Here is a 23,823-nt window from a genome sequence, read left to right as displayed (position 1 = left end):
ACTAGGATTGATTGTGTAGTATTTTAAGGAACAGGAGGGTGAATTGCACCCCAGCAAGTTCAAATAAACAAATCCTCAGAGCTACTTATGGCAAAACAGATGGAATTTCGAACCTTGTGGGTTTGAGTTCTTGCAAGCCCCAGCCCTGGGACCCAGGCTGGCGGTGGCATGCGGCGCAGCACGCTGGGGACTGCACGTTTGGGATCTGGACATCAAACTTTATGCTGCAACCATAGATGGGATGGCCAAGGCATAGGTATTAACTGGTAATGTGCCTGTCTCAAGAGACTTTAACTGTGTTTTTATATAGAAGTGCCCTTTCACATTCGATGTACGCACCAATTTAGGGATAGGGAGCTGTCTTAATTCACAACTAGCAATAAGCATTTAGTAGACAATTAAGCTGCAGCAGTGGAGCTTAATAGTTTAAGCTTACATATATTCTAGTATTGCTGAAATGACTTTTAAGTGTTCCCATGAACTTCCCTGGTTGATGGCCAGCCGTGGGGGCTGCGTGGGCTGCTTTAGCAGAGCTTGGGTTCTAGTGCAGGTTGTTGGGTCACTCCTCTCTGATTTCTTCCTCTGTTCCCTGCAGGTGTACATTATCAAAGTCACCTGGTCCAATGGGTCCACAGAAGTCATATACCGACGGTACAGCAAGTTCTTTGACCTGCAGGTAAGCATTTCACTAGTTCGTGGGGTTTGGATTTTGGAGCGTCGAAAGCTGTGGTCCTTTGAGAAATGTGGTTTCTGCCTTACACTAAGCATGCCTTTCATAATCTAACAGAAAATGTTTTGATTTGAGGAAACTTAAATGCAATTTTGGACATCCATGAGAAAGCAAGAACAAAGCAACCCCAAAAGCTGGACTCCACTCCAGTGCCTCTTGTGCATCTGTGGGGACAGCCTGGGTCTTCTGCATGTCCTGGTGTCGAAGTTCTGCTGTCACTCCTTGGCCTAACTGCATGCAGGGCTGTGTAGATGTGTTTGAATTGCTGCAGCAGAAATCTGTGCTGGGGTGTTTGTTGGGGTGTTTTGTTTGCTTTGGGGGGGGAAATTTTGTTCAAGTTCGGCCTGACCTCCATTCCTGCAGAGCTAATACCATGCCTTTCCCAGCTGCTATCACAGCAAAACGGGGCTGTGACTGGAAAGCGCTGATTTCCCTGGGTCCGTGTCCTACTGCTGGTGTTTTGGGGAGCCGGCACTGGGGGGATGCCCGCTGCCCAGGGCGGTGTACTGCCAGCCCAGAGGGCAGCTGACAGCAGCTGCTTTAGCCATTACCTCCTGGTGCAGGGGGGAGTCAGGAAGAAAATGGAGCTGGGAGAGAGGGAGGAGGCTGGAAAGGCAATTGGGACAGGCTGGGTTGCAGAAAACTGAAGCTGGTGTTCTGCGCAAGCAGGCAAAGGGTGTTTTCCACCCCCTCCTGAGTGGAGATGAGCCAAGGGGTCTGGCTGAGCTTTATGAGCCAAAACACAAACCGAGCTGCTGGAACAGGCTCTGTGCAGATGAGAAAAGAAAATGCATTAAGTGATCTATGGACCAGCAGCAGCTGCCAGAAGAGTCATTGGCATGTCCCTCCTGGCCTGTGCATGGGACTGGGAGAGGAGATGGGCGCCTTCTGCCTCCACCGACCTGCTCACGTGAAGTTTTGAGCATGGCTATATGCCTTACATGAAAGGGTGCTGTGGTTGCTCAGGAATGAGGATGCCTTTTCTGAAATCACTGTATCCAGAGACAAATACACTGCTAAAATTACAGTGCATCGGGGCCTGCCCGGGGAAGCAAGCCCATGGGAACCCAGATGGCTTTCCCAGGTTCAGCTGGTCATCTGGCTTCAGGTCAGCCTGCGAAGCCTGGGATGGTGCGAGATGGCTGCTCACCTTGCTGGTGTCCTGGCCCCTGCCTGATAAGTCCCCTTGTGCAGAGCCGTGGCCACGCTGAGTAAGCCCTGGCCGACCATTGGCAAGACCCTGGGTGTCCTTACCCTGTCCCTTGCTGCTGTCCCGCAGCATCGTGCTGGGCAAGGGTGGCACGGGCGGCTGGTGCAGGCAGGGGTTAAGCTGTGTGCAGCTGCTTGTGTAACCAAGGAAATATTAAAGTAAATAAACAGGGAACAGCTGTTGGGCAGCAGCCAGGGCTGGAAGGAAACCCAGCTCAGCGCTTCCTTCTCTGCAGCATCTCGTCTTCACTGGTGCTCCAAGGTGGTGGCCAAGCTCATGCTGCCTTTGCTGCAAGGGGGCACAGTTTTTTGGGGTTTATATGGCATAAAGCGGTGCCTCCAGCTGTGCTGTTTCCCTGGGCTGCCTTGCTCCTCATGGGGAAGGACAGGTAGGGAGATAGCAGCTGTCTGTCTTCTCTTCCTCTCCTTCCATCTTGGCTGAAGCTGTGCACGCTTCTAGATGGAAAGGGTTGTCACTGGAGGCTGTTTGGAGCCAGAGACTCAAACTGGCTCTGCAGAACACCCTGGGGCACCTTTAGAAGCAGAAGTGCTTGATGGTGCCTTGGCCTAAGTGCGCGCAGGGCTGTGCAGATGTGTTTGAATTGCTGCAGCAGAAATCGGCGCTTGATTGACCATCATGGTGCAGATGGGCAAGTTTAAAGCAAATGTCTCCCCCTTCATTTTTCCCTGAAGCTTTTTCTAAAAAAAAAAAAAAAGTAACCACTCCTTTTTGGCTGTGTTGAAAGAATGAATGAAATTGTGGTTTTTCCCTTCCTTCCCCCTTATCACACATGCTTCCTGGTGTCCTTATTTTAAACTTGCGGTGCAGTACAGTGGAAATTGGATTGAAAGGCGAGGAGTGAAACAGATCCTCTTAGCACAGTGGAAAAAAATGCTCTAGGTAGGCTTGGTAGCAGTGACTCTTGCTGTTGCTGGAGGCCTTTATTACATGACTGTTGGATGATTCTATGCCAATTTTAGCTCTTTAGGCAGAAATTTTCCATGCTGGAAATTATTCATGCTTCTGGTTATTAAAAACAAACAAAACAAAACAAAAAACCAAAGCAGAAAACAACCCCCCCCAAAATAACTGATTGGCTAAAGTGGTTCGGCTGCTTCTGAAAGCATAGTAAGAGGGGAAAAATATTTTTCCTCGGTCCAGTTCTGATGACCTTTTTGATGCATTGGAGGAAGAATTGGAAACTTGAGTTGCAGGTGATCCCTGTGTCAAGAATCTGTCTTTCATGTTATCCAGTGAAAATCCATCCAGTTGTACTTATGGCCTTGAGCAATCACAGTACATGCATGTTTGGGTAGAGATATTTGTTAATTTAATATCTGTGTTCCCAGTGATTCTGGCTGTACTTTCCATGCTCCTGCCAGAAGCTGAGCAGGGTTTTGTTTTTTCCATAGCAGCTCTGGCTACCTTTGGGTGAAGGTTGGTTCACCCTCTTTTGCTGTCACTAACCCTCTTGTTAAGCCCAGGAAGGAGGACAAGGAAACCATTTGATCCAAGTAGGAGAGAGGGGAAGAAATTCTCAGGGCAGGAGCGAGGGCTGGTGGGGGCTGGCTCCCAGGCTGATGTGATGCTGCAGCTCAGAGCAGCCCAGGCACAGTTGTGTGAGTGGTTGGGGATTTTCCCCTGATATTCCCTGCGGCGCCACAGCTGAATCACTTGTCACCTTCTATTGTGGCCAAACAATTATTTTAGGAGTAAGGCCAAGTAAAACACATGCACACTTACTACTGACAGCCTCGCCGGCTAGCCTGCTCCCACTGCAGCTGGAGGGCAAAGTGTCCTTCCCTCCCTGGCCAGGCAGAAATGACACTCAACACAAACCACAACCTCAGCTGAAACAGGGGTGAAGCCTAGAGTTTGCCCAGTGCTGGTCTCTGCCTCCACCTGGATGCAGAGATGTCAGGCAGCCGCGTTCCCTGTACTGGAACGGGCAATGTGGAAAGCCACCTTGCTGGTCGCAGTACTGCTGCAGGCTGTGCTGTTATCAGCTGGCCAGTGTTCAAGGTTTTCTCTGAAAACTGTGAGCTTCCAGAGCTCTTCCCTTTGGCGTTCATTGGTACCCGAGGCTGGCTCTCTTCTGCAAAAGTCCCACTTTACAGCGCATCTCTGTAGCAGCCTTTTGAAGCCCTACCCTGCTTTTCTCTTCCAAGGGTGGCAAGACCTCCTCTTTTTGTCCAGTTCCACACCGTGGGGCCACGTGCAGTCACACAGGAGATTGTCACCTCATCTCTAAGGGCTGGTGACTGACTGTTGTTCCGCAATTCAGCTCATGTGTCCCAGCATGAGGCAGAGGCTGCTTCCTCCTGGTCTCCATCCAGCGTTTTGAGCAGATGAAGCGGTGTCCCTCATCCCTGGAGAAGCACACAGGTCATACCTTTCCTGCTCTGAGGCCATCACAGGAAGGCTTGGTGTACTATGCCAGCTGGTGGAATTGGGAAGGGAATACCTCCACCTCCTATACACTGCTCGTTGCAGGAGGAAGCCTTTCAGCCACCTAGGCAGCGCTCAGGTGCATTTTTGCTGTGTAGATCCTCTGTGCTCAGGTTCCTACCACCTCTCCTTGCTTTATCCATAGATGTTTTTCATCACAAGGTGGTGTACATAAGAGCAACCTTTTAGGGATTAAAAACCAAACCCCTAGATGAAATTGTAATTCTGAAGTTTGAAACCCTGGGTAACTGATTTGTAGTAAATTTGTAACTACAAATACTGAACTCAGTTCTGCATGAATTTCTTGGCTAGAGGAATGATTTTCTTCTAATAAGACTGAGGCTCTTTTGTGAAACACTCAGTATGCCAGATGTGAGCTATTGGGAGCAGATGGATGCTGTTCCTAAGAAATAAAGGCAGGGAGATTGGTGCTTGCTTGGATGCCAGTTGTATTCTGGACACTAATTGGGGCTGGCAGGTACACTGGAAATGTTGGCTGGCATGGAAGTTGGTAATCAGATATATGAGTGGCTTTCTCCAGTGGACAGAGATAGAGGATCAGGGTCCTGCGGGCCTGAGAGATGCTTCCAGCCCTGCCAGCGAGGGAAGAGCCATGCAGTGACTGTAGGGCTCCATTGGATCACATTGGATGTATCACTTGGGAGGAGGTTAACAAGGCTCTTGGAAGGGTTCTCTTGAAACCATTGGCTGTAAGAAGCGACACTGTTGGTTAGAGAACAGATACTGGCTTGTATTTTGTGTTTTTTTTGTGGAAACCCCCAAAAAGAAACATTTTTTCCCTGCTCTGTAATTATGAGCTCATCAGCCACGATGGGAGTTATTGCAAGTCTTCATGTGACCAAGAGCCACTGTTGTCTCGCTGTGTTCCTAAAACGTCCTTACATCCAAACCTGACCCTTTACAGCTTTCCCACTATTACCAGAGTCCTGAGCTTTCCCTGGGCAGGAGCCCCACTCATGTCCCCTGCCTCCTCTGCCTCTCAGCTGCAGCCACTCTCTCCCCGGTCGGGAGCCTGTGCCTGGCTCTTTTCTGTCCTGTCCTGCTTTGTGTCCTGGACAGCAAGGCTTGTGACTCCACAGCCGGCTGGATCCCGTCGGTCACAAAGTGAGCTGCTTGCAAGCTGTGATGGAGCCAGGTCTCAAAATTCCCTCTTGGAGCAGGCTTTGCCATTCATGGCATGTCCTGCCTTCTCGCCACTGAAGCAATAGCTTCTCCTCTGGCAGGGAGCTGCAAGCCCTTAAAAATCGAATTGCCATTCAGGGGTGTCTTCCCTGGGGACAGGTTACCCCAGGGCTTTTCCCCTTGCAGTCAGCAACTTTCCCTTCAGCCCTTGTCCTAGCTGAAGGCTGTAGGAGGAGGTGATGCTGCATAGCTGCTCCTCTGCACAAAGGTTTAATTTTGAGCCCAGGGATGGAGACATGATGTAGGCTGGTGTGAGCGTGCTTGTTGCATGATTCGGAGACAGAAGAATTGAAAATGTTAAGCGACCTGAAAAATGGCTCTGGCTCTCTCCCCGACTCCTTTCTGCATGTGCATTGAGTGTGTTTCCCAGTCCTCTCGTTTGTCCATATGTTTAACAAATCCTTCAGGTTCTTAGCTGGAAACTTTCAGCTTTGACCCACCTGGAGCAGTGTCATCTTGGAGTGAGTCCTGCAGCCTTTAGGCCAACAGCTTTGTGTGTAACACACACACACTCTCTCACACACACAAAAAAGGCTGTTGAAGTGGTGCCTGCTTTTATGAGAAAATTGGCAGGAGGCAATGGTCTGTGCATGTTGTCTTGACATGGGAGACAGATTAGCCCTTCTGGAGGGGGTTCTCCCCTGTTGTGTACATGCAGCCACCCGGCAAAGATGAGGAGGGGGATAAGGTCAGTATCTTAGTAATTCAGGCTGTTTTTAAATAAAAGGCTACATCAAAACAGGCTCAGAAGGCACTAGCTGGCACGCAGGGAGGAATTGTTCTCATTAGGCTGTTTCAGGCAGTTGGACTCTTGAAAAATTAACATGAGCCTTGTGCGTTGCTTCCAGTACTGCGAGCCCTGTGCTCGACTTCTTCCACCTGCACCACTCCTCCTCCTCTTCTGCTCTTTAAGCTGGGCTCCTGGCAGAGCACGTGGTTTGCAAAGGTGGAATAAGTGTTATCTTAATTCTCCAAATGTGGAAAGCAAGAGGCGAGTGTGCTGACTAGTGTCCCCCGAGCAGCACGAGGCTCCTTCAGGTGGGAACGCAAGCCGAGGCACTGCACGGGTTCACCCCTCTTCTGGGTTCTGCCTGGTCCCGGCGGCCTCTTTGATGAAAAAAGCCCTAAGGCAGCTCGGCTGTGCTGCGGCTGCGCGAGATGGATGTCTTTTTGTGTCCAGGGATTGTAAACAGGGCTCTTTCGATAGCTATTTCGTAACAGGAATCTTATTTCAACACTTGGGGGATTTCTTTTTTTCTCCAGGGTTTATAGAGTTCAGCAAAATTCTGTGCAGTTGCGTGTGCAGTGTACTTCGTGGTTTCACCCCGCCACAAAAATAAATAACCAGGATCTTGCTCGTAGGCAGTTGGATCGTGAAAGGCAGGCCCTTGCGTGAGCTTCCCCACAGCTTCCTACAGTGAGGTTCCTGCTACAAAGCACCAGCAACTATATTTTCTTCCGTGCCCAGACTGCACGGAGAGCCCTGAGCTGCTATTTTTCCAGCAGCGCATCTAAGATCTTCATCATTCTCCTCCCCTCCTCTCTCCTTCCACAGAGAGCATGTACAGTCCAATGCACTTCAGCCTAGTTAAAAGTTGGCTCCTTAATTTTTTCTGTCTCCAAATGTCTCCCATTTATAGCTTTCCAGCATTTGGCAGCCGGGAGCCAGTGTGTTCCCGTGCATGCTAGCGCCAAGGCAGGTCAGTGGAGTTATAATTGGCTCTAGCTGGCACCCTGACTAGCTGCTGCGCTCTGTGCCTGCCAGCCGAGCGGGGCTGCAAGCTGCTGGAAGCTGTGCCTGCCCTGGGAAGCGGCAGCCCGTCCTGCCGGAGAGCCGGTGTTGGATGGAAGTTCCCAGGGCCAGCGCACACCTGGGGCGGCTGCAGCAGCACTGGGCAGCGCGCGTCTGCGGCGGAAAAAAATTTCAATTCTCACAGCGAAAGCCTTTCTCCAGCAGCTGCTGGGAACAGCACGCTGATTTTTGGGTTATTCCAAGCTGGTGGCTAGCATTTGCCCTTTCAGTTTTGTTCCAAGCGTGCAGCTCCGCAGGCTGTGTCTGCACCCTCGCCAGGTTTCTGCAATCCTCCCCCTTGCCTCCAGAGCAGTTTCGCTGCTTGCTGGTCTGCGGTGGGCCCCGAGAGCTCCCACTCGCCTCCTGGCTCTCACCTCCGCCTGCTCCCATCAGATGGTCCCTTCTTGTTCCCAGGTTCATCGCCTGGCGCTGCTGTGGTGGCCCTGTGGCGAAGGAGGGCTGTTTCCAGAGCCTTGGCTCTGTTCATTCATCCCCGTTGACACCCCCTGGTCTCCTTCCCTCTGGAAACTTGGCAGAGCAACCGGAGGAGACAGCGTTTGCAGCCTTTGTTTCCCAGCCCTGGGGAAGTACGTCCCACACAAAGCATCGCTTGGTGGGTGCGATCCGGAGGGGAGCCTGTGCTGAGTGCAACCCTTGGAGGGGGAAGGCAGAAAGATGGGGGGGTTAAAATTTTCACCTCCTCAGGGACCGAGCTAAGATCTCTTGCTGATAATCTAGTGTGGTCTTATTTGGTGAGGCTGTCAGTAATGCCATGTTTAAAAGATGTCCTGCAAAATAAGGTGAGGGGTTATACCCCTCTCCCTGTCTCAGGGGTGATTTAATGCCCTTCCGATGCCTAGCTGCTTAATGAAAAAGCCCTGGAAATTCAGCTGCCGTGTTCTGGGAGGGCTGAGCAGGGTCCCCAGGAGACCAGGAGCTCCCTGGTGGTCCCCCTCTTGCCTGCTGCCCATGGGGTCAGTCCCTGGGGAGGTGCCAGGAACCCGTTGTAGCTGGGGGGTTTGATGAGGTTTGCCTGGGTATGTGCTGGCATGAGCCCAGAATCTCCATCGTGCTCTTAATCAATCTAATGCAGCTCAGTTTTCTGGTGGAAAGACCTGCAATTTATATCATGTACATGGCAGCAGCCCTGGATCTGAAATGAACCAGTTTCAAGCTGACTGATGCTGCCTGGGGAGGAGCTGAGGATGGATAGAAGTAAATCAGTGCAAAGGAGTCTGTCTGTATCTCAAAGCGCTGAATTTTTAGTAAAATGGCCAGGACCCATTTATATTGCTAAATCTGTATGATACAGTACAGACTGTAGCATGTACCACACACATATTGTGGGCATCTAAGAAGCTGAAGCATCTGTGTAGTTTTACGGTGAGTGGGAGAGCTGGGAGAGACAGAGGGAGATGGTGGTTTTGGGCTTGTCCTGCCCTTGAGAGGGAGGTGATAAAGCTGAAGGGACAAGGTGTTTTTCTGCAGTCTTGATATCTCACTTCTTTTCTGTCTTTCATTTGATTACATCGGGCTGTCACAGGTCCACCACAGTGCTGCAAATCACCGCTCCCATGCTGGCTTTTGAAAGTGCTTTCTTGCAATCTTGGAATCCCCTTGCAACGTGAGGTGTGGACCTCTGCAGTGATCTCCCTGGGGTCCTGGTGGGCCTGGGGACAAGTGAAGAACTCAGCCACCTGCTCTCCCTTCCCAGCACTCTACTCCAACTAGAGAAGTGATGCTCCTTTCCTCTTACTTTGCTTGCATGTTTTTTCCCCTTCTACATGCTTTCTGCCTTGGGGATTGTCTGCATTCTTGTTCCCATCGCTGGGACCCAGCACGGGCTTTTCCTGGGTACATGGCTGGCATCCTGTGGAAGGGACAAGGCAGGCAGGTCTGTGCCAGCGGCGGTGAGGCTGCACTAGGGCAGACGGTGCGGGGAGAGAAGGATGGGTGTGCAGGATCTGCCCTTCCTCTGTGATTCATGCCTTCCAGCCAGCCGGCAGTGGGAAGGGGGACCTCGTTAACCAGAAAATGGAGAGGGGAAAACATGATGTGGTGCCAGGGGTGGATGCTGTAGGGCTCTGGCAGCCAGCCCATCCCTTCTGCGGTGCCACGGTGACTCTGGTTTTCTGGCTAGCAGTTGCGGCTTTGCTTCTCCACTGCCGCGGGAGTGTTGCAGTGCTGCTGGATGCATGGCACACCTTCTGCTCATCTTCCCAATCACCTCGTGGCTTCTGCACATCCCCGGGCTGTGGGATGCTGCTCTACACCCTGTTTTATGGTAACTTTTATATTCTGGTGTTATCTAGGATTGCAATGAGAGCAATAACCTACATGAAAAATGGTCTCCCTTATGAGCTGGCAGCATGAAGCCACCAGCATTTTCCCTGTCTTAATTCCACCTTCCTGAGCCTTTCTGCCTTATTGGTGCTATACCTTGAGGCCTTTGCAATAGGGTTGAGTCACCGAGTAGTGAATTATAAATGATGTCTTTACCTGGCAGCATGGAAGTTAGATTTTGGAGATTAGATTTGGGAGGTGTAATTAAGGTTGGGGAATTTATTGTTTTAATACTGCTTTTTATAGAATATTTAGGGTTTGGGCAAGAGAAAGCTTTCATTTGAGTGTCATTTTTCAGTGCTGATACATGTTAAATTAGTAAAACCAGGTATTTTTTAATACAGAAGGTGCTGTTGTGCACCTTCAGGAGAATTCCTTGTGCTTCTGTTTTCCTCTGCAAGCTCAGCTTGCTGATCATTTACCATCAGCCCTGACCTGCTACTTGACCTTTTTGGAGAGGAAGAAGCTATTTTTTTTGTAGCAGACTTTGAGAAATGCCTCCCTCGGTGAGCAGTTTGGGTGCAAAGAGGTCTGGGACACCTCTGGGGCTGATCCCCCCCTCCCCAAGCTGGCAGCAAAGCAGCCCACATCCCTGTGAGCCTGGAGTGGCTCTGTGAGGGCCAGGAATGAGGAGGAGGAGGAGGAGGGTGGAGGTGAGATGTCTCCCGTCTTGTGCTGCAGGCAAAGTTCAGTGGGTTCAACTACATTGTGCAGCTTCACTCTCGGGTAGGTGGGCAGCCTGCCCCAGGCACTGCAGAGCCATCCCGGGGGCTGCTGGTGGGGCTGGCCGAGGCGTTCACCCTTGCAGAGTGCAGCTGCCATTTGGGTTTTTTTGGTGGGTTTTTTTTTTTCTTAATTTTGTGTGGGTTTATCCCCTGCCCCCAGGAAAAAAATACTGCTAAAAATGGAGGAAATGCTGTTTTTTAGAAAATTAAGTTATGGGTCTTCCTCCCTGTTGGAGATTTTCTGCTTGTAGAGATGCTGCTGGCAGTGGGCATTGCCCCTCTCCTGGCTTAGGGAGCTGTGGGATGTGGAAACTACCAGCATCTCTGGTAGGGACCCAAAATCTTGGAGTTCTTACCCAGTCTCAGTCAGCAGAAAGCTGTAATCCCGTATTTTGTAACTGCGCACATGCGTGCGAAATGGCTGCTGAAATGGCCATGAAGAAGGCTCTGTGTCTGGCCATGCAGCGTGCCAAGCTGGGAAGCTGTGCAGCTCTTCCAAATGGTGAGTTTTCCTTGTCCTACGCTGGGAGGAAAGGTAGTGTTTAAATTTTAGCAAAGAACTCAGTTCAGTATGTGTAAACCGTTCTCTTTGGTTTTTGCTATAATCTTTTTTTAAAAGAGCTTTCCCCTTGATGAGTCACTTAAACATTAATAAAAATCCTTTTAATTTTAATGGTTAGGTTTTACCCTTCAAATTGAAACGTTAATGGAAATGGATACTCTTCTGCTGATCTTTCTTCTTGGCAAATCAGCATTTTCCAGTCCCCTTCCTCTCCCGCTCCCACCCGTCCGCCCACCTCCAGGAAATAAAAAAGCCGGGTTGGAAAGTTCCCAGGGAGCTCTGAGGTTTAGTGGCGGGGACGGCTATTTCCCCTGCCCACAGGTGTCTGCTTTCCGCCCCAACCCCTGGTTGTTTTTTATCAGTCGGTGCGTTTGGCCAAGAGGCTTTTCAGGTTTTCTCTCGTGTCTCCGTGGTGAGATTGCACTGGGAGAAGAGCTCTGAGATTAGGGTGCAGCCAAGGTCCGTGCTCCTTCTGTTTGGTTATGCTGGAAAACCTTAGCATTGCTTGATTTATTCTGGTATTCTGGTTGGATCCTAAAAAGGCAGGTGCAGTTCAAGGGATGTGGTTTGGACGGAATTTTATGTGAAATCTGCGTTCTCGTGTTTAAATGTACAGAAAGCAGCAGGGTTGCTGCACTTTGCCTGCTGCTGGGGCTCCTCCGTGGTGCCTCTTGTGTTTGCTGGCTCCGGGCCCTGGCGAAGGGTGGCTATCCTGGGTTAGGATAGCATTCCTGCTGCAGTTGCATTGCATCTCGCTTTCTGCAGTCCCAAAGGCTCCCCGCGGCGCTCCCCATAACTCAGCTTGAAGCTGGGCGCTCGCTCAGCCCTGCCCTGCTAAGTGCATCAATCCCTCCGTGAGCTGCGAGGGCTGGCCTCCTCCATCAGACATCGCTGAGCCACCAGTGTTCTGGTTTTGCAATAAGCGGAGTTTCTTGGCAAGCCCTGGCCCTCTGGCAAGGACTGTCTGGACGCAGAAGTGCTCCGAGTCCTCTCCTGCCATCGTGCCGGTGGTGGCAGTGCCAGGCTCCCGCACCAGCCCCGGCACGTCCCCGTGCTGGCCGTGGGCACACGCTGCCTGCAGAGGCTTCCTACCCAGCTTGGGTTTCTGGACACCGCTGGCATCTTTAAATCCCACCCTGATTGTAACTGGAGGACCGCCAGGACAGCGTGCACCATGGGGGAGATGCAATGCTGGTGCGGGAGGAGGTGGGGTGGGGTTGCTGGGGGGGGTCACGCAGCGGCTGGGCTGCTTCATGCTGTCCATGGGGCTGCTCCCCCAGGGCTCCAGCATTCCATCAGCTCCTGTCTTTGCTAAACAGAGAGTTCTTGTGTCAGGTGGGAGAGGGTGGAAAGGAGCATGGTCACGCTAAGGACTCGGGTGTATCTTTTTCATATGGAGACCCTGGTTTTAGCAGTGAAACCTCAGGGGTTTGCAGTGTCTCATTTTTCACCCGTGTGATTGCATTGGCTGCTGCGGAGCTGCTCTTGATGGACAGAACCCACCTTGTGTGGAGACAAAAATCTCTCCACGTTGGTCTTTTTACCGACTGCTCGCCTGGAAGATGGGGCTTGTATTTAGGGAAGGAACAACAGGGAAAATAGATGGTTAGCAAGAAGTCTGATGCAAGAGGACGGTCATGAGGCTGGTGTTTTGGACCAGCAGTGCTCTCCCAAGTGGTAGGACTGCAGCTTTTGCAGCCCTGCCTGTAGCTCAAATGCCTCGTCCTTTGTCTCATCACGTTGGGCCTGCACAGATTTAAAACTTTGCATTAATTTCAGGAGTGGAATGTACACTGGTCTGCTTCTCCTCATGCAGAGCGGGGAAGGTTTTTTGGAAGGGAGGGGTTGAAGAGATATCAGATCATGAACTGTTTGGGGGAGAAGCTAGGGACAAGTCATCTGGAGGTTTTGGCAAGTGTGCAGCTCGGAGTGGCGTGGCATGTGCTAAGGTCTCTCTCTGACCCATTGCTGAAATGCTTGACTGAAGGTTGTCTCTTGGTGTGAAGCACTGTTAGGTGTGAAACTAGATCTGGTTGTAGTGTTTGAGCACAGCCCTCCCCCGTACTGCGCCTCGGCTGATCGACACGTGAAATAGGACAAATGTATTGGTATTTCTTCACCGTTGTTTCCATTTCCACAACAGAAACTAAATCTCATGACTTCCCGGTCTTCTGAGCGTGCCTGCATTGGGGATGCTAGAGAGGAGGATGCGGGTGAACATGAATCATCTCTGCAGCCTTCTCCACAGCTGCTGCTGCTGTGACAGCTCCAGCGAGGGTTGGGGTGGTGCTTCTGTGGTCTTTTGCACCAGGCTGGGGCAGGTGGCATAGCTCTGCCATGCCAAGGTTCCTTCCAGGGGTACTTCCTTGCGTGACACAGCCCCAGCTGTGCTGGAGGGACGTTCCCATGGACGGGATGGAAAGAGGAAGCGGTGCAGGCCAGCGTCACCCTCGGGTGTTGCTGCTCTGTTCCCAAGCATGTCTACCAGCAAGAGTCATTTCCCGCAGCTGGGTTGCCATGTGAGTTATGGATGCTGTACTGGTTGTTTGGTGGTGCTGATGCTCTGCTCCGGGTGCCTGCACGGAGTGCAGCAGCTTTCAGTGCTCATCTGAGCAGTCTGGGACCTGCCTACCCAGCCTAATGCCATCTAGAGGCTGCAATTATCAGAAATTAAGTGGAAAATGGATTAGTAAGGTACTGTAAAGAGAATGATGACTTCCAGGATTCAGCACCAATGGATCAAATGTAACAAGTGATGTATTTTAATCACCCACGAAGCAGACAGAGGGATCAGCAACTCTGTGAGGAGGCTGTATAAATAAGAGATTGCTTGGTGCTCTTCTCCAAATTTGCGGTTTTCTTTTTCTTTTTTTAAACGCTAAATTCTCTCCTTAGTTTCTCCCAAATATATTCTTGGCAGGCTTACAAAAAGAGAGAAGGCAAGCAGTGTTTTTCAGGAGCTGTTTGGGCCATCCAAAAATGGGTGGTGATTTTGGATCCCACTATCTCAGGGTCTCACCTGGTGCCTTACTGGAGCTGGGTTTTGGGAAGATGCAGCTTTGTCTGCCCTCTCATTTCTGGATGCTTCAGAATGGGTACCCAGAGCTAGTTGCTGCTTTTGAAAACATACAGGCTTTGAATGTCTCTTAAAGCATGATTTTTAAAAAATATTTTTTAAATGCCTCTTGGAAATAAGGTTTGTAGATGAGCACAGAACAGACACAGAGATCACTGGGAGCAGGGCCTGGCTTGACCAGAGAAGGACCTCTCTGGAAAGGAGGATGTTTCTCTTTCTCTTTACATGACCCTCTCCTTCACCCATCTAGTGCAATTGGCACATGGTGTTGACTGCGATGGTGATATAGGCAACTAGAAACTCCCATTCTCTCATCACTAATAAACAAACATGATAATCTTCCAGTGATTTCTGGGGGTTTAAGTTTCAAGGCTGGATGATGAAACAGGAGGTTACACTGAGGTTTCTAAAGGCTTTTGGGGGTTAGACAAGTGGGGCCAAGTGCCTGCTTCACTGGGAATTCTGGCAGCCCTGCTGAGCGTGCGGTGCCCGTCGTGGTCTCGATCGCTTACACTGGAGCTGAGCACCACTGAGGTTTCTGCTTGGAGAATCAGTGCGTGCTCAGGCTGGAAACATCTCCTGTCCTGGCCCATGGAAGCTGTTTTTTGCCTGACTGCTTTTGGGGGACCATTGGACCAAACCTAGGGATGCGAAGCTGCCGCATCCTCCGAGCCTCCACGTGCAGGCAGAAGCCCGCCAGCTTCCCTGGGTTTGGTGCAAGCAAGCACTCGGGGTAGCCCAGAGCTGGCAGCGGCTGGGTCCGGGGCTGCCCGGGGCTGGGGGGCAGCGTGGGCAGAGGGATGCATCCTGCCTAACCCTGCATCTGCTGCCCTCTCCATGCCTGTGAGCTATTCACAGGCACCAGTGTCTCCCTCTGTCTAATGCTTCCTGTGATTTCATAGGAAATTTCTCTTGCAGTGGCAGCTGCTGCCAGTTTGTGTAGCCCTTTTTTCTCTGACCTCAGTTAATTCTTTTTTTGTCTACTGCTGAGCAGGGCTTAAAGTTTTCCATCAGGTTTTCACAATTCAGCCTCTGTGATGCCATTTCCTACTGCTGAGGAAGTCAGGATTGCCTCTGCCTGGTCTAAAATGTGCTTGAACTCATCCCTTGCACCAGAAGAGACTTCTGTGATTGCTGGGGAGAAACTGTGGTCATCAAGGAACCGCTTTGTTGTGCTGCCCTTCAGCTCCCCTTCCTGTCTTTGAGCAGCCAGTTGGCTTTGGCAATTGAATGGGCGTTACGTGGTGCTGCACCAGTGGAGTCCTTCCCCGGGCTTGACCTCCCGAGGCATCACCACGCCTGGGTTCTGAGCTTGCTCCACGTTGGTCCTTCTGTCTTCTGGGCTGTTGTGTTTGCACCTCCTGTTTCTTCACAGACAGGCCACGCAGATGCAGGGAAGGTGCCTCTTGTAGGATTGCAATGAGACTAAACATTAGTAGTCTGTGAGCCACTGCCAGATGTTGTTCTCTTTCCCATACTATCTGCTTGGCAGATGTTCCTCAAACCTGCTGGCTCCAGGGTGCAGGGGTGCTTTGATCTGCAGGAGCATGTTTGCAAAGTCTCTGCTTCTCAGTGTGCAGCTGTGTCCCTTGTCATGTCCCCATGGGTCTGGGGGTGCTGCCGTGACAGCAGGCAATTGCTGGGATCGGCATCCCTTTCCCCCACTGCATTTGGGAATCAGTGGGATGCTGTCCCTTGGTGAATCAAATTTGGAGGACGACTCTTCTTCCTGTAAGAGGAGACCTGACTAATGCCCTGCTGAGCACATGGAGGTCAGAGTGAGCTGTCCACGTGTATGGCCCCATCTGGAGTTCGCTGCCATGGGGACAGTGGGGCGTGTGGTGTGCCTGGCTCCCTGCAGCATTCCCCCCTTTCATGAGGAATGGGGCCGACAGGGAGTTTGGGAGTGTGGGATGAGAGCAGGCTTGGCTCTGGCCCATCTTTCCCCCATGGCAAGCTGCTGCCTTCTCTCAGTGGGGAGGCTGTTGCTCTTACAAAGGGTCTCCTGTGATTCTGCTGCCGTGCACTCGGCAGACTCTGAAGCCTTTTGTTGATTTTTTTTTTTTTTTTTTTTACACACCCACCCCCCTTTGGGTGCTGTCAAAAGCTGACTTCTGTGCTCTGGATAACAGGCATGTCTGGTGGAGGCATGGATTAGGTCAACTCTCTCTTGCTAGACCAAGGAGGAGGAATGCGGTTTTACACTCAACCTTCGTCACACAGGCAAAGCAAATCCTCTCGATAAGGGAACAACTTCCCTCACCCCATGCCTGTGATTATGGCTTACGGCCTGGCTCCGACATCAGCTCCTGGTGTTGTGCAAGAGTGGAAGAGTTTGCTCTCCTTGCCTGGGTATTTCATCACCCCCCAGCCTGTGCTGCTGTGGCTTGCTGTTCAGTGATGTGAGCCACCATCCCCTCCGTGAGCTGGCAAAGGCTTGCTTTCTCTTCTGCAGCCATGGCATGTGCCACGCCAGCCCTGACGCTGGGTAGGGGAGAGCCTGCGCCTCAGAGCAGCTCGGCAAAAGCGAGTCCCACAGTCCCCCGGCTGCAGAGGACTCACTGCAAGAGTAATTCCATGGCCTTCTGGTTCATCGTTATCAGGGGAACGCAGGACCTCTGTGTTTGCCATTTTTCTTTCCACTGGATCAGATTTAAATGAAAAATAATTTTTTCCCCTCACCTTTATATTTTAGAGGGGAAAACTTTTCCTCTTTGTGGTGGAAAGCAGAGGAGGAGAAGCAAAGTGATGATGCAGTGACACACCTTATGACCTGCTGGCACTTGGCTTGAGGTGTTGCTTTTTGGAAATGGTTTTATTTCTTTCTTTTTTTTTTTTATTTATTTCCCCGCCCCCCTCCCCCGCAGAGATTTCTCGGAGTTTGATTCCAGATGGGAAGCTATACGGCCCACTCGCAGGCTGTTAGACCTGGGGTGCTGCTCCTCCAGCAGATGTACCCCTCTGGGGTTACGCCGTCTGCATGGTGTATCCCTCTGGCATTACACCATCAGCTCTTATTTTCACAAAGCCCTTCCTGGATGCTCTGCTTCCCGGGAACACTGCTGAGCACATACATTCCCCTCTCCCTAGGATCCCTGCAGCCCGCAGCACTCTTAATTGATTCAATTAGGATATTATCTTACAAGTTTCCTGTTAATGAAGAAGCTGTCTAGCGATGTGTTAGCTGGTGATACAAAGCTGCTTTTGAAAGGCTCGCTCTCCCGGGGTGGCCCCGCCAGCTTTATCGCCTGCCCAGTTAATGGACAGCTCGGCCGTGGGGACAGCGTTCCCATGATGTGCACGGACCTTCAGCTGTGGCTCACTCTAGAAAGACTCACTGCCCAGACGTTTCTTGGTTAATAAGAAAAACAGCTAATCGATAAGATAAATCGGTGGTGGAGATAAATGGGGATAAACATGCCCTGTCCTGGCGTGCCGTTGTGGGGAGCCTGGCTGCGGGTTGGATGTGCTGCTTGGGCATCCGTGCCCTAGTCCTGGCTTAGGGAGCCAGGGCCTGGCAGCTGTGTGGTACCTGCTCTGCTGGAAAGGAATTGGTGAAAAGTGGGATACTGCAGCTTACTGCGTAATAAAAACACACCAAAACGCTTTCAAGGGTATTTGTTCCGGTATTTTTTTTATTATTTCTTTTTAAAAATAAGATGCTATCAGAAATACTTTAAAATAATCTTGGAAGGAGATAAACAATAAGAGTTATTTTTTTCTTTTTTCCTTCATTTTTCTTCCCGACCTGGCTGAGTGCATTGCTGAGAGCCAGACTTGGCCTCCCTGCACGCTCCTGTCTCAGCAGGGAAAGCTGTGCTCCGAAGGGATGGGTGGCTGCCGCTCGCCTGCCCCGTCTCCCCAGGATCTTGGATGGCTGGGCAAGTCTTCCCTCCTGGGAATGTGATGTGAGCAGCCTTGTTTGGAGCTCAAATGGAAACCCTTGCCACTGAGATGATTTGCGGGACTCTCCCCATGCCGGCTGCCTACCTTCCACAGTACCTTGCCTGCTGGGTAGCACGTTTCCCTGCCACGGCTGGGGAGAAAGATGCTCTCCCAGGAGACCTGCCCTGCCTTGTCTCTGGCATGCCTCGGTTTCTGAAGGCCATATTGTGATGCTTGAGTGTCCCTCTCCCTGGGCTTGTGGGGTTGCTGCACTTTTACCTTTTTTCCATCCCTTTTCCAGAGCTGTGCCTGCTGTCCTTGGCTATCCTGGGCAAGAGCAGTGTCACCACCTGTGCTGTAGTCCCTGTCCTGCACAATCAGCAGGAGGAAGATGGGCCAGAAAGGACACAGGGAGCCTGAAAACCTAGAGACCTGCCAGCTGGCTTCCTCTGGCTCTCTGGTAGCATCTCTCAGGTCTGGAGCTGACCTGTTGCCATCACTGTTCTGTGCTTTTTCTGTGTGTCTGGTGCTATGGAGGAGCTATCAGTCCGTGACCTGGGGACTGGATTTCTGCAGCTGTGTGCGCCTGTATCGCACTAACACGAACTGCCTGCCGTGGTTACTGCCAGCACTGGGCTTGGTTTTTTTGGAGTGGGTTTTTTTGCTGTTCCTCAACCACAGGCTTATGCCTAGTGAAACTGATGCACGAGTATTTGCTGCTGCCTTCTCCAGAGCTGCGTGATGTGGCAGCCAGGCTGGGTGGGACTGACCCCTCTGACTTGCTCCTTCCCTGCTTTCTGCTCTTTCTGTGTGTGCTGGAGGGTGCTCCAGGCACCTTGCAACCTTTTTTCCTCCTTCTAGCAAGAGAATAGATAGCAGCTTGTGAGTGCACAGGTATGGTGGTACCAAACCACAGCAGGCAGCACAGGGACTGGTCTGGCTGGGGTGATGCTGGTGGCTCTGGGCTGGGCTGGAACAGAGCAGGGTGGCTGCAGTGAGGGGGTCCCCACATCTCCTCCTGCTTGCTGAGCAGCCTCTGCAAGAGACACTTTCTGTCAGGCAAAAGGAAATGGAGAACTGGGCTGAAGTTCTGGAGTTCTGGCCAGGTTTGATGGGATCACATGGCTGGGAGCTGATCTGGCCAGAGGCACAGCCCAGGCACGTGCATACGGGAGAAAACAGCTTGCACCGTTTGTGCCTTGGAGGCTCACGGTGCTCCTGGGAGTGAGAGATCCTCAGCTCGCGTTCAAAACTGCGGGGAGGGGAAAGCTTCCAGTGACTCAAGTATTGCCTTGCTTAACAGCAATCAGATGTGCGGCATTTGCAATTTGTTTTGCTCACCCTTTACCAGTCACAAGCTTTCCCGAGCTCTTTCCCACAGGAAGAGCAGGGCCGGGGGCACCTCTGCCGTAGCACAACACGGGTGTTTTACGGGGTAACAGGGATATGGTGTCATCCTTTATTTTTGTGGGTTGAGGGAAGAGGAGGAGGCAGTTGCGTGCCCAGGGAGGCTGGGGAAGTGGTGCTGCCCTGGGAGCCTGTGGTGCCTCCGGGAGCCGAGTCCTGCCTCGACGGCTGGGCTTGGGCTCGCTTTGTGGCTGCTGGGAACGTCACCGCAGTCCCCAGTTACTGCTGAGTCTGGAGTCATTTTCTCTGTTACAAGCTCTCAAATTTGTTTCGAGAAGTTGTAAACACAGTCCATTCGTGCTTTGTGTCATCCTGGTTTTGAGTTGTCTTGATTTCATTTTGAAGAGATGAGAGCTGCTTTCAGTTTTCCTGTTGTCTTTGGGAGTGTTGGGGGAGTTATTTCTTCTCAAAATGTAGGACAAATGCCTCCTTCCTTCTGTCCCCTCTCCACCAAATCTCGAAATTTTATCCTGGTGCGTTTGAGGTCCAAGAAAAAGAAAAATGCAAGGGCTATATCAACAAAAAGCACTTAGCTTTAGCATTACAGCACTTTAAACAAACTCACGCCTAGCAATGGAGGAGTCCACAGCCTTTAGCTAGATGCAGAGACCTCCTGTAAAAAGCATGTGGAAAAATAGGTGCCAAAGAACAAGAGCCATGAAAACCAAGGAGCCAGGTGGGAGACATCCCAGGGGATGTCAGGACCCAGGAGTTTGGCCTTGTGTGGACTCCCTGTGGGGAAGGGACTCGCGCTGTTCCATGGCGGAGCAGCAGGCAGGAGGGAGCATGGCTTGTGTGGCTGGCTGCTCTGTGGTGCCCATCCTGCTGCCAGGCTGGGCGAGGGCTGCCTGCAGGTGCCTCTCATGGGATGAACGGCTCAGGCTCTCCGGTTGCATAGTTTCCTCTTTGTATGAAACACTTTAATTGAGCCAGAGGAGAACAGCTGTTTAGCCTTTGTAGGTGCTCAGGATGCTTTCCCGGCAGGTTGTCTCCAGTGCTTCCATAAGCGCTTAATTATTTATGGAGAGTGCGATAGCTCCAGTAGGAGAGGTTAAGACCCATTTCAAATACCCTGGGGACCAAGGAGCTCTTCTGGTGAGGGGAGACAGAGCTCAGGTCCATGCTCCAGGGAAAACAAGGGAGAGTCTGCATCTCCCTCCCTTCCTCCCAAAGGAGGGAGTATCTGAGTGGCAGGCTGGGTGGCTGGGCATGCTCTTCCTCCTCTTCTGCTCTGAGTAAAGAGCAAAGCCCAATCCACATGGTGTTTTCCAGCAAGACCAAGCAAATCAAATGCTGAGGATGTGAATACTGCCAGGACATTGGTATTAAGCACCGTAGCAGCTGCAAGGAAGCTGTGTGCATGTGCTGGAACACCAGTACATGCACCCAGCAAGAGCAAGAGCTGGTTATCGCCTCTCTTTGCTGACTAAACATACTACATGCAGTTGCATCAGTCAGGAAATGATTTGTTTAATGCTGAAGATCCCATAAAACATTAATCCCGCAAAGCCTGCATAGCACAAAGCGTTCCCCAAACTTGATGTGTAACTTTATGGCCTTTTGCAGGCAAACACGAGCTGGTGCTGTGAGTCCAAATCAGCTGTAGTCCAGGAACTGTGTCAGTGCTGTGCTATGCTTGAGCAAATAAGCTTAAAGTACGTCTTTTTTGAGGAGCGACTGAGGTCCATCAACATGAAACTTAATAGTTGCAGAAAAGCAGGTTACATAAATCACCCGCGGTGAGCAGTATGACGGTGATGAGCAACATCAGTGGTGAGAAATGTCTTGAAAATAGTGGAGATGACGCTAAGGTCTTGTGCTTCTGGCACTGCTTTGGATGTGCTTCCCTTGGTGCTGCAGGTCACTGTACTCTGGCTGATGGTGCTGTGTACAGTGTCTCAGGATGCTGCTGGTTAGGAGAACAGGCTTCTCCTCCTCCTGGGGAGGGTGGCCTTGTGTTGTGCAAGGTAATCACTGACTTTAATCACCTCTCTTGCGTTTTCTTTTCTAGATGCAAATGCTGGACAAGTTTCCAATGGAAGGAGGGCAGAAGGACCCCAAGCAAAGGATCATCCCCTTTCTGCCAGGTAGGCGAGTGGACTCCAGCAAAAACCGTGCTGGTTTTGGCATGGCAGGAGCTTTTTCCCAGTCTGTGTGAGAGCATACACGTGCTTTAGCTCTTATCTACTGAACCATCTGAGGAATAACATGTTCCTGGCCTGCACTGTGTCCATTAAAACATCTGTATTTGTTAGCAGTGTGCCCAGCAAGTGGTAAACCCCTCAGTCATTCTCTCTCCCTCCAGAAGTCATTAGTGAAGGACATCAGCTAAGCAACCCCACTTGTACTTCTGCCAGATGCAAGCCCTGCAGCAGCCTGCTTGTTTTCAGAAGGGGCTGGCCAGCACGGCACGGGGCTGAGGATGGTGTGAGGCTTTCCCAGACGCTGTTTTTCCTGTCCCATGCAACTCAAAGGGCCATCCAGAGAGAAGGAAATAACAACTGAATTCCACGTATGAAGTCAAGCTGATTGACAGCCTTGGCTTCCTCCCATGATGTTGGGGACTGGTTGCTCAAAGACAGGATTTCTGCGGCATGGTTTGTGCCCTGCCAGCCCAACATGCAGCTGAGGTTTGTGTGCCCAAGGAGCAAATGCAGTGGTCTGTGGCAGACTGTGGTGCGGGGGATTGCTTGCGGCTGCCCTTTGGTGCTGCTGCTATGGGGTAAAAAAACCCAGACTAAAACGCCTTGCAAAAATAACCAGCCTGAGGGGGCCCTGGGAGTCTTTCATGCACCCATAGCTAATGGCTTTGACCACAGAGTTGTCTTTACCCCCACCCCCAAGTAGCTAATGGGCATATTTAGAAATGTCACGGTACCATAATCACTTCCAGTGACTGTCAGGTCCATTTAGTGCAGCCCTTTGTGCTGTGCACTGCCTCCTGGCTTTTCTAGAAACATGAAGGCATTTAGTGGGTTTTACTTTTCTCTGAGTGGCATGAAGAAAATTATTTATGCCCCTTTCTGAGCAAGAGAGTCTTGTCTGGGTTTCCCATAGAGGGATTTCTGATTCTGGCTTGTCCTTGCATGGTAACATGAGCAAGAGCAAAGCACACCTAACATTAATACAGCAGAAAAATCCTTGCTGTACAAGTACTCCTGCCAGCAAGGAGTGGGGAGGAAAAATGGAAGGCAAATTGGCAAAGGGCATAACTTGGAAAAATTGGATGTACGGTTTGGCTGTGCTGCACTTGCAGAAAATTCCCACCAAATGCTGCTGTTTTTGGAAGGCAGCGATGGGGCTTGGGAAGCCTGGTCAGAGCACTGCTTGTCACAGCACACTCATCAGTATTTGTTTCGTCTTCTTGGTGTTGAAATAGTTTCCCCTTGCTAAGAGGCATGTCACTGGGATTTCCATTGAAGAAAAAAGGGGATTGAAGTTGCTGGAAAATAAAGCCTGGCTCTTGTGTAAGAAAGCTGTTTTGGGGAGTTAGGATCACCATCCTCTAGAGGAGCTTGTGTGTTTGTGTGTGTGTCCTCTGCAGAGATGTTTGCCCCTTTGCTCTGGTCCCCTTTATGCAACAGGATTAAATAATACCGTTTTCAGAGGTGGTTACATGTTGACTTGGAAAACCACTAGTCCATGCTTCTCCCAGAAATTTTTCTTGACGTTTCATTTTTGCAGTGGCTTGCAGTAGCTAACAGAGAGACTGTTGATGCCTGACAGCTGGCACCTGCAGCTTTATCACTTGTACTTTCAGGTGCCAGCACACGGTAAGAGGTGATATGGTGAGGAGATGCCAGCACGGGATGGTGTCCTGCTTCCAACCAGGAGACAGCCACTGGAAAAAAACGATAATCTTGCATCTGCCTGTCCTCATGGGGCAGCTTCCAAAGTCCTCTTATTTCAGCAAAGATGTGTTATTTAAGAAGTGGGAATCATGGAATCATGTTGCCTTTGCTGCACATCACGGAGCGGTCAGGAGCGGGTGGCTTTCTCCAGCGCAGGACGATGAGCCATACCTCCCTAGCAAGGTGGCTCGCAAGCTGTGTCTGCTTCTGAAAGAGGACTTTACCTGGGGATAGGAGAAGGCTCTTTTAATAGTGGCTGGCTGTGCTAGAGGATGGCTTCTTTCTGGAGCTGTTCTTGGCCTTCCCGGTTTGGGATGGCAATGGGTATTGTTAGGTAAAGCTGAACCCAAACTTTGTCTCCCTCTGCCTGGGGGTGCCATCCAGGTGAGCTCAGTGCCTGGGTGTCTTTCTCTGCAAAACATGGCTCTAGTATGCTTAGACTCGCTAGGGTTTGGTTACGTTCAACGTCTGTGAGTACTGTAGTTTGCTCCTACTCCCATTTTGAGCAATATTTTTGGCATCTGAATTTCATTACCAGTGGAGATTTGGCTCCAGTGGCTTACTGAAAGTACGCTGCTTTCTGGGAAGCCC

At 51.0% G+C, this 23,823-nt stretch overlaps 1 protein-coding gene across 2 annotated transcripts in view; it reads left to right on the top strand.

Moving 5' to 3' along the window:
- The window catches only part of SH3PXD2B (SH3 and PX domains 2B), a 78,009-nt gene that overhangs the window by 12,560 nt on the left and 41,626 nt on the right, over positions 1-23,823 (top strand). For both annotated transcript variants that reach the window (XM_037397543.1, XM_037397544.1), the window contains exons 2-3: positions 596-676; positions 21,393-21,468. In XM_037397543.1, the coding sequence (XP_037253440.1) occupies positions 596-676; positions 21,393-21,468 (157 nt within the window). The remainder of the gene's footprint in view (positions 1-595; positions 677-21,392; positions 21,469-23,823) is intronic.

The sequence above is a fragment of the Falco rusticolus genome, chromosome 8 (genome assembly GCF_015220075.1).
Source record: "Falco rusticolus isolate bFalRus1 chromosome 8, bFalRus1.pri, whole genome shotgun sequence".
Classification (NCBI taxonomy): Eukaryota; Metazoa; Chordata; class Aves; order Falconiformes; family Falconidae; genus Falco; species Falco rusticolus.
Note: the sequence above shows the minus strand (reverse complement) of the source record. Positions and strands in the feature narration are given on the sequence as shown.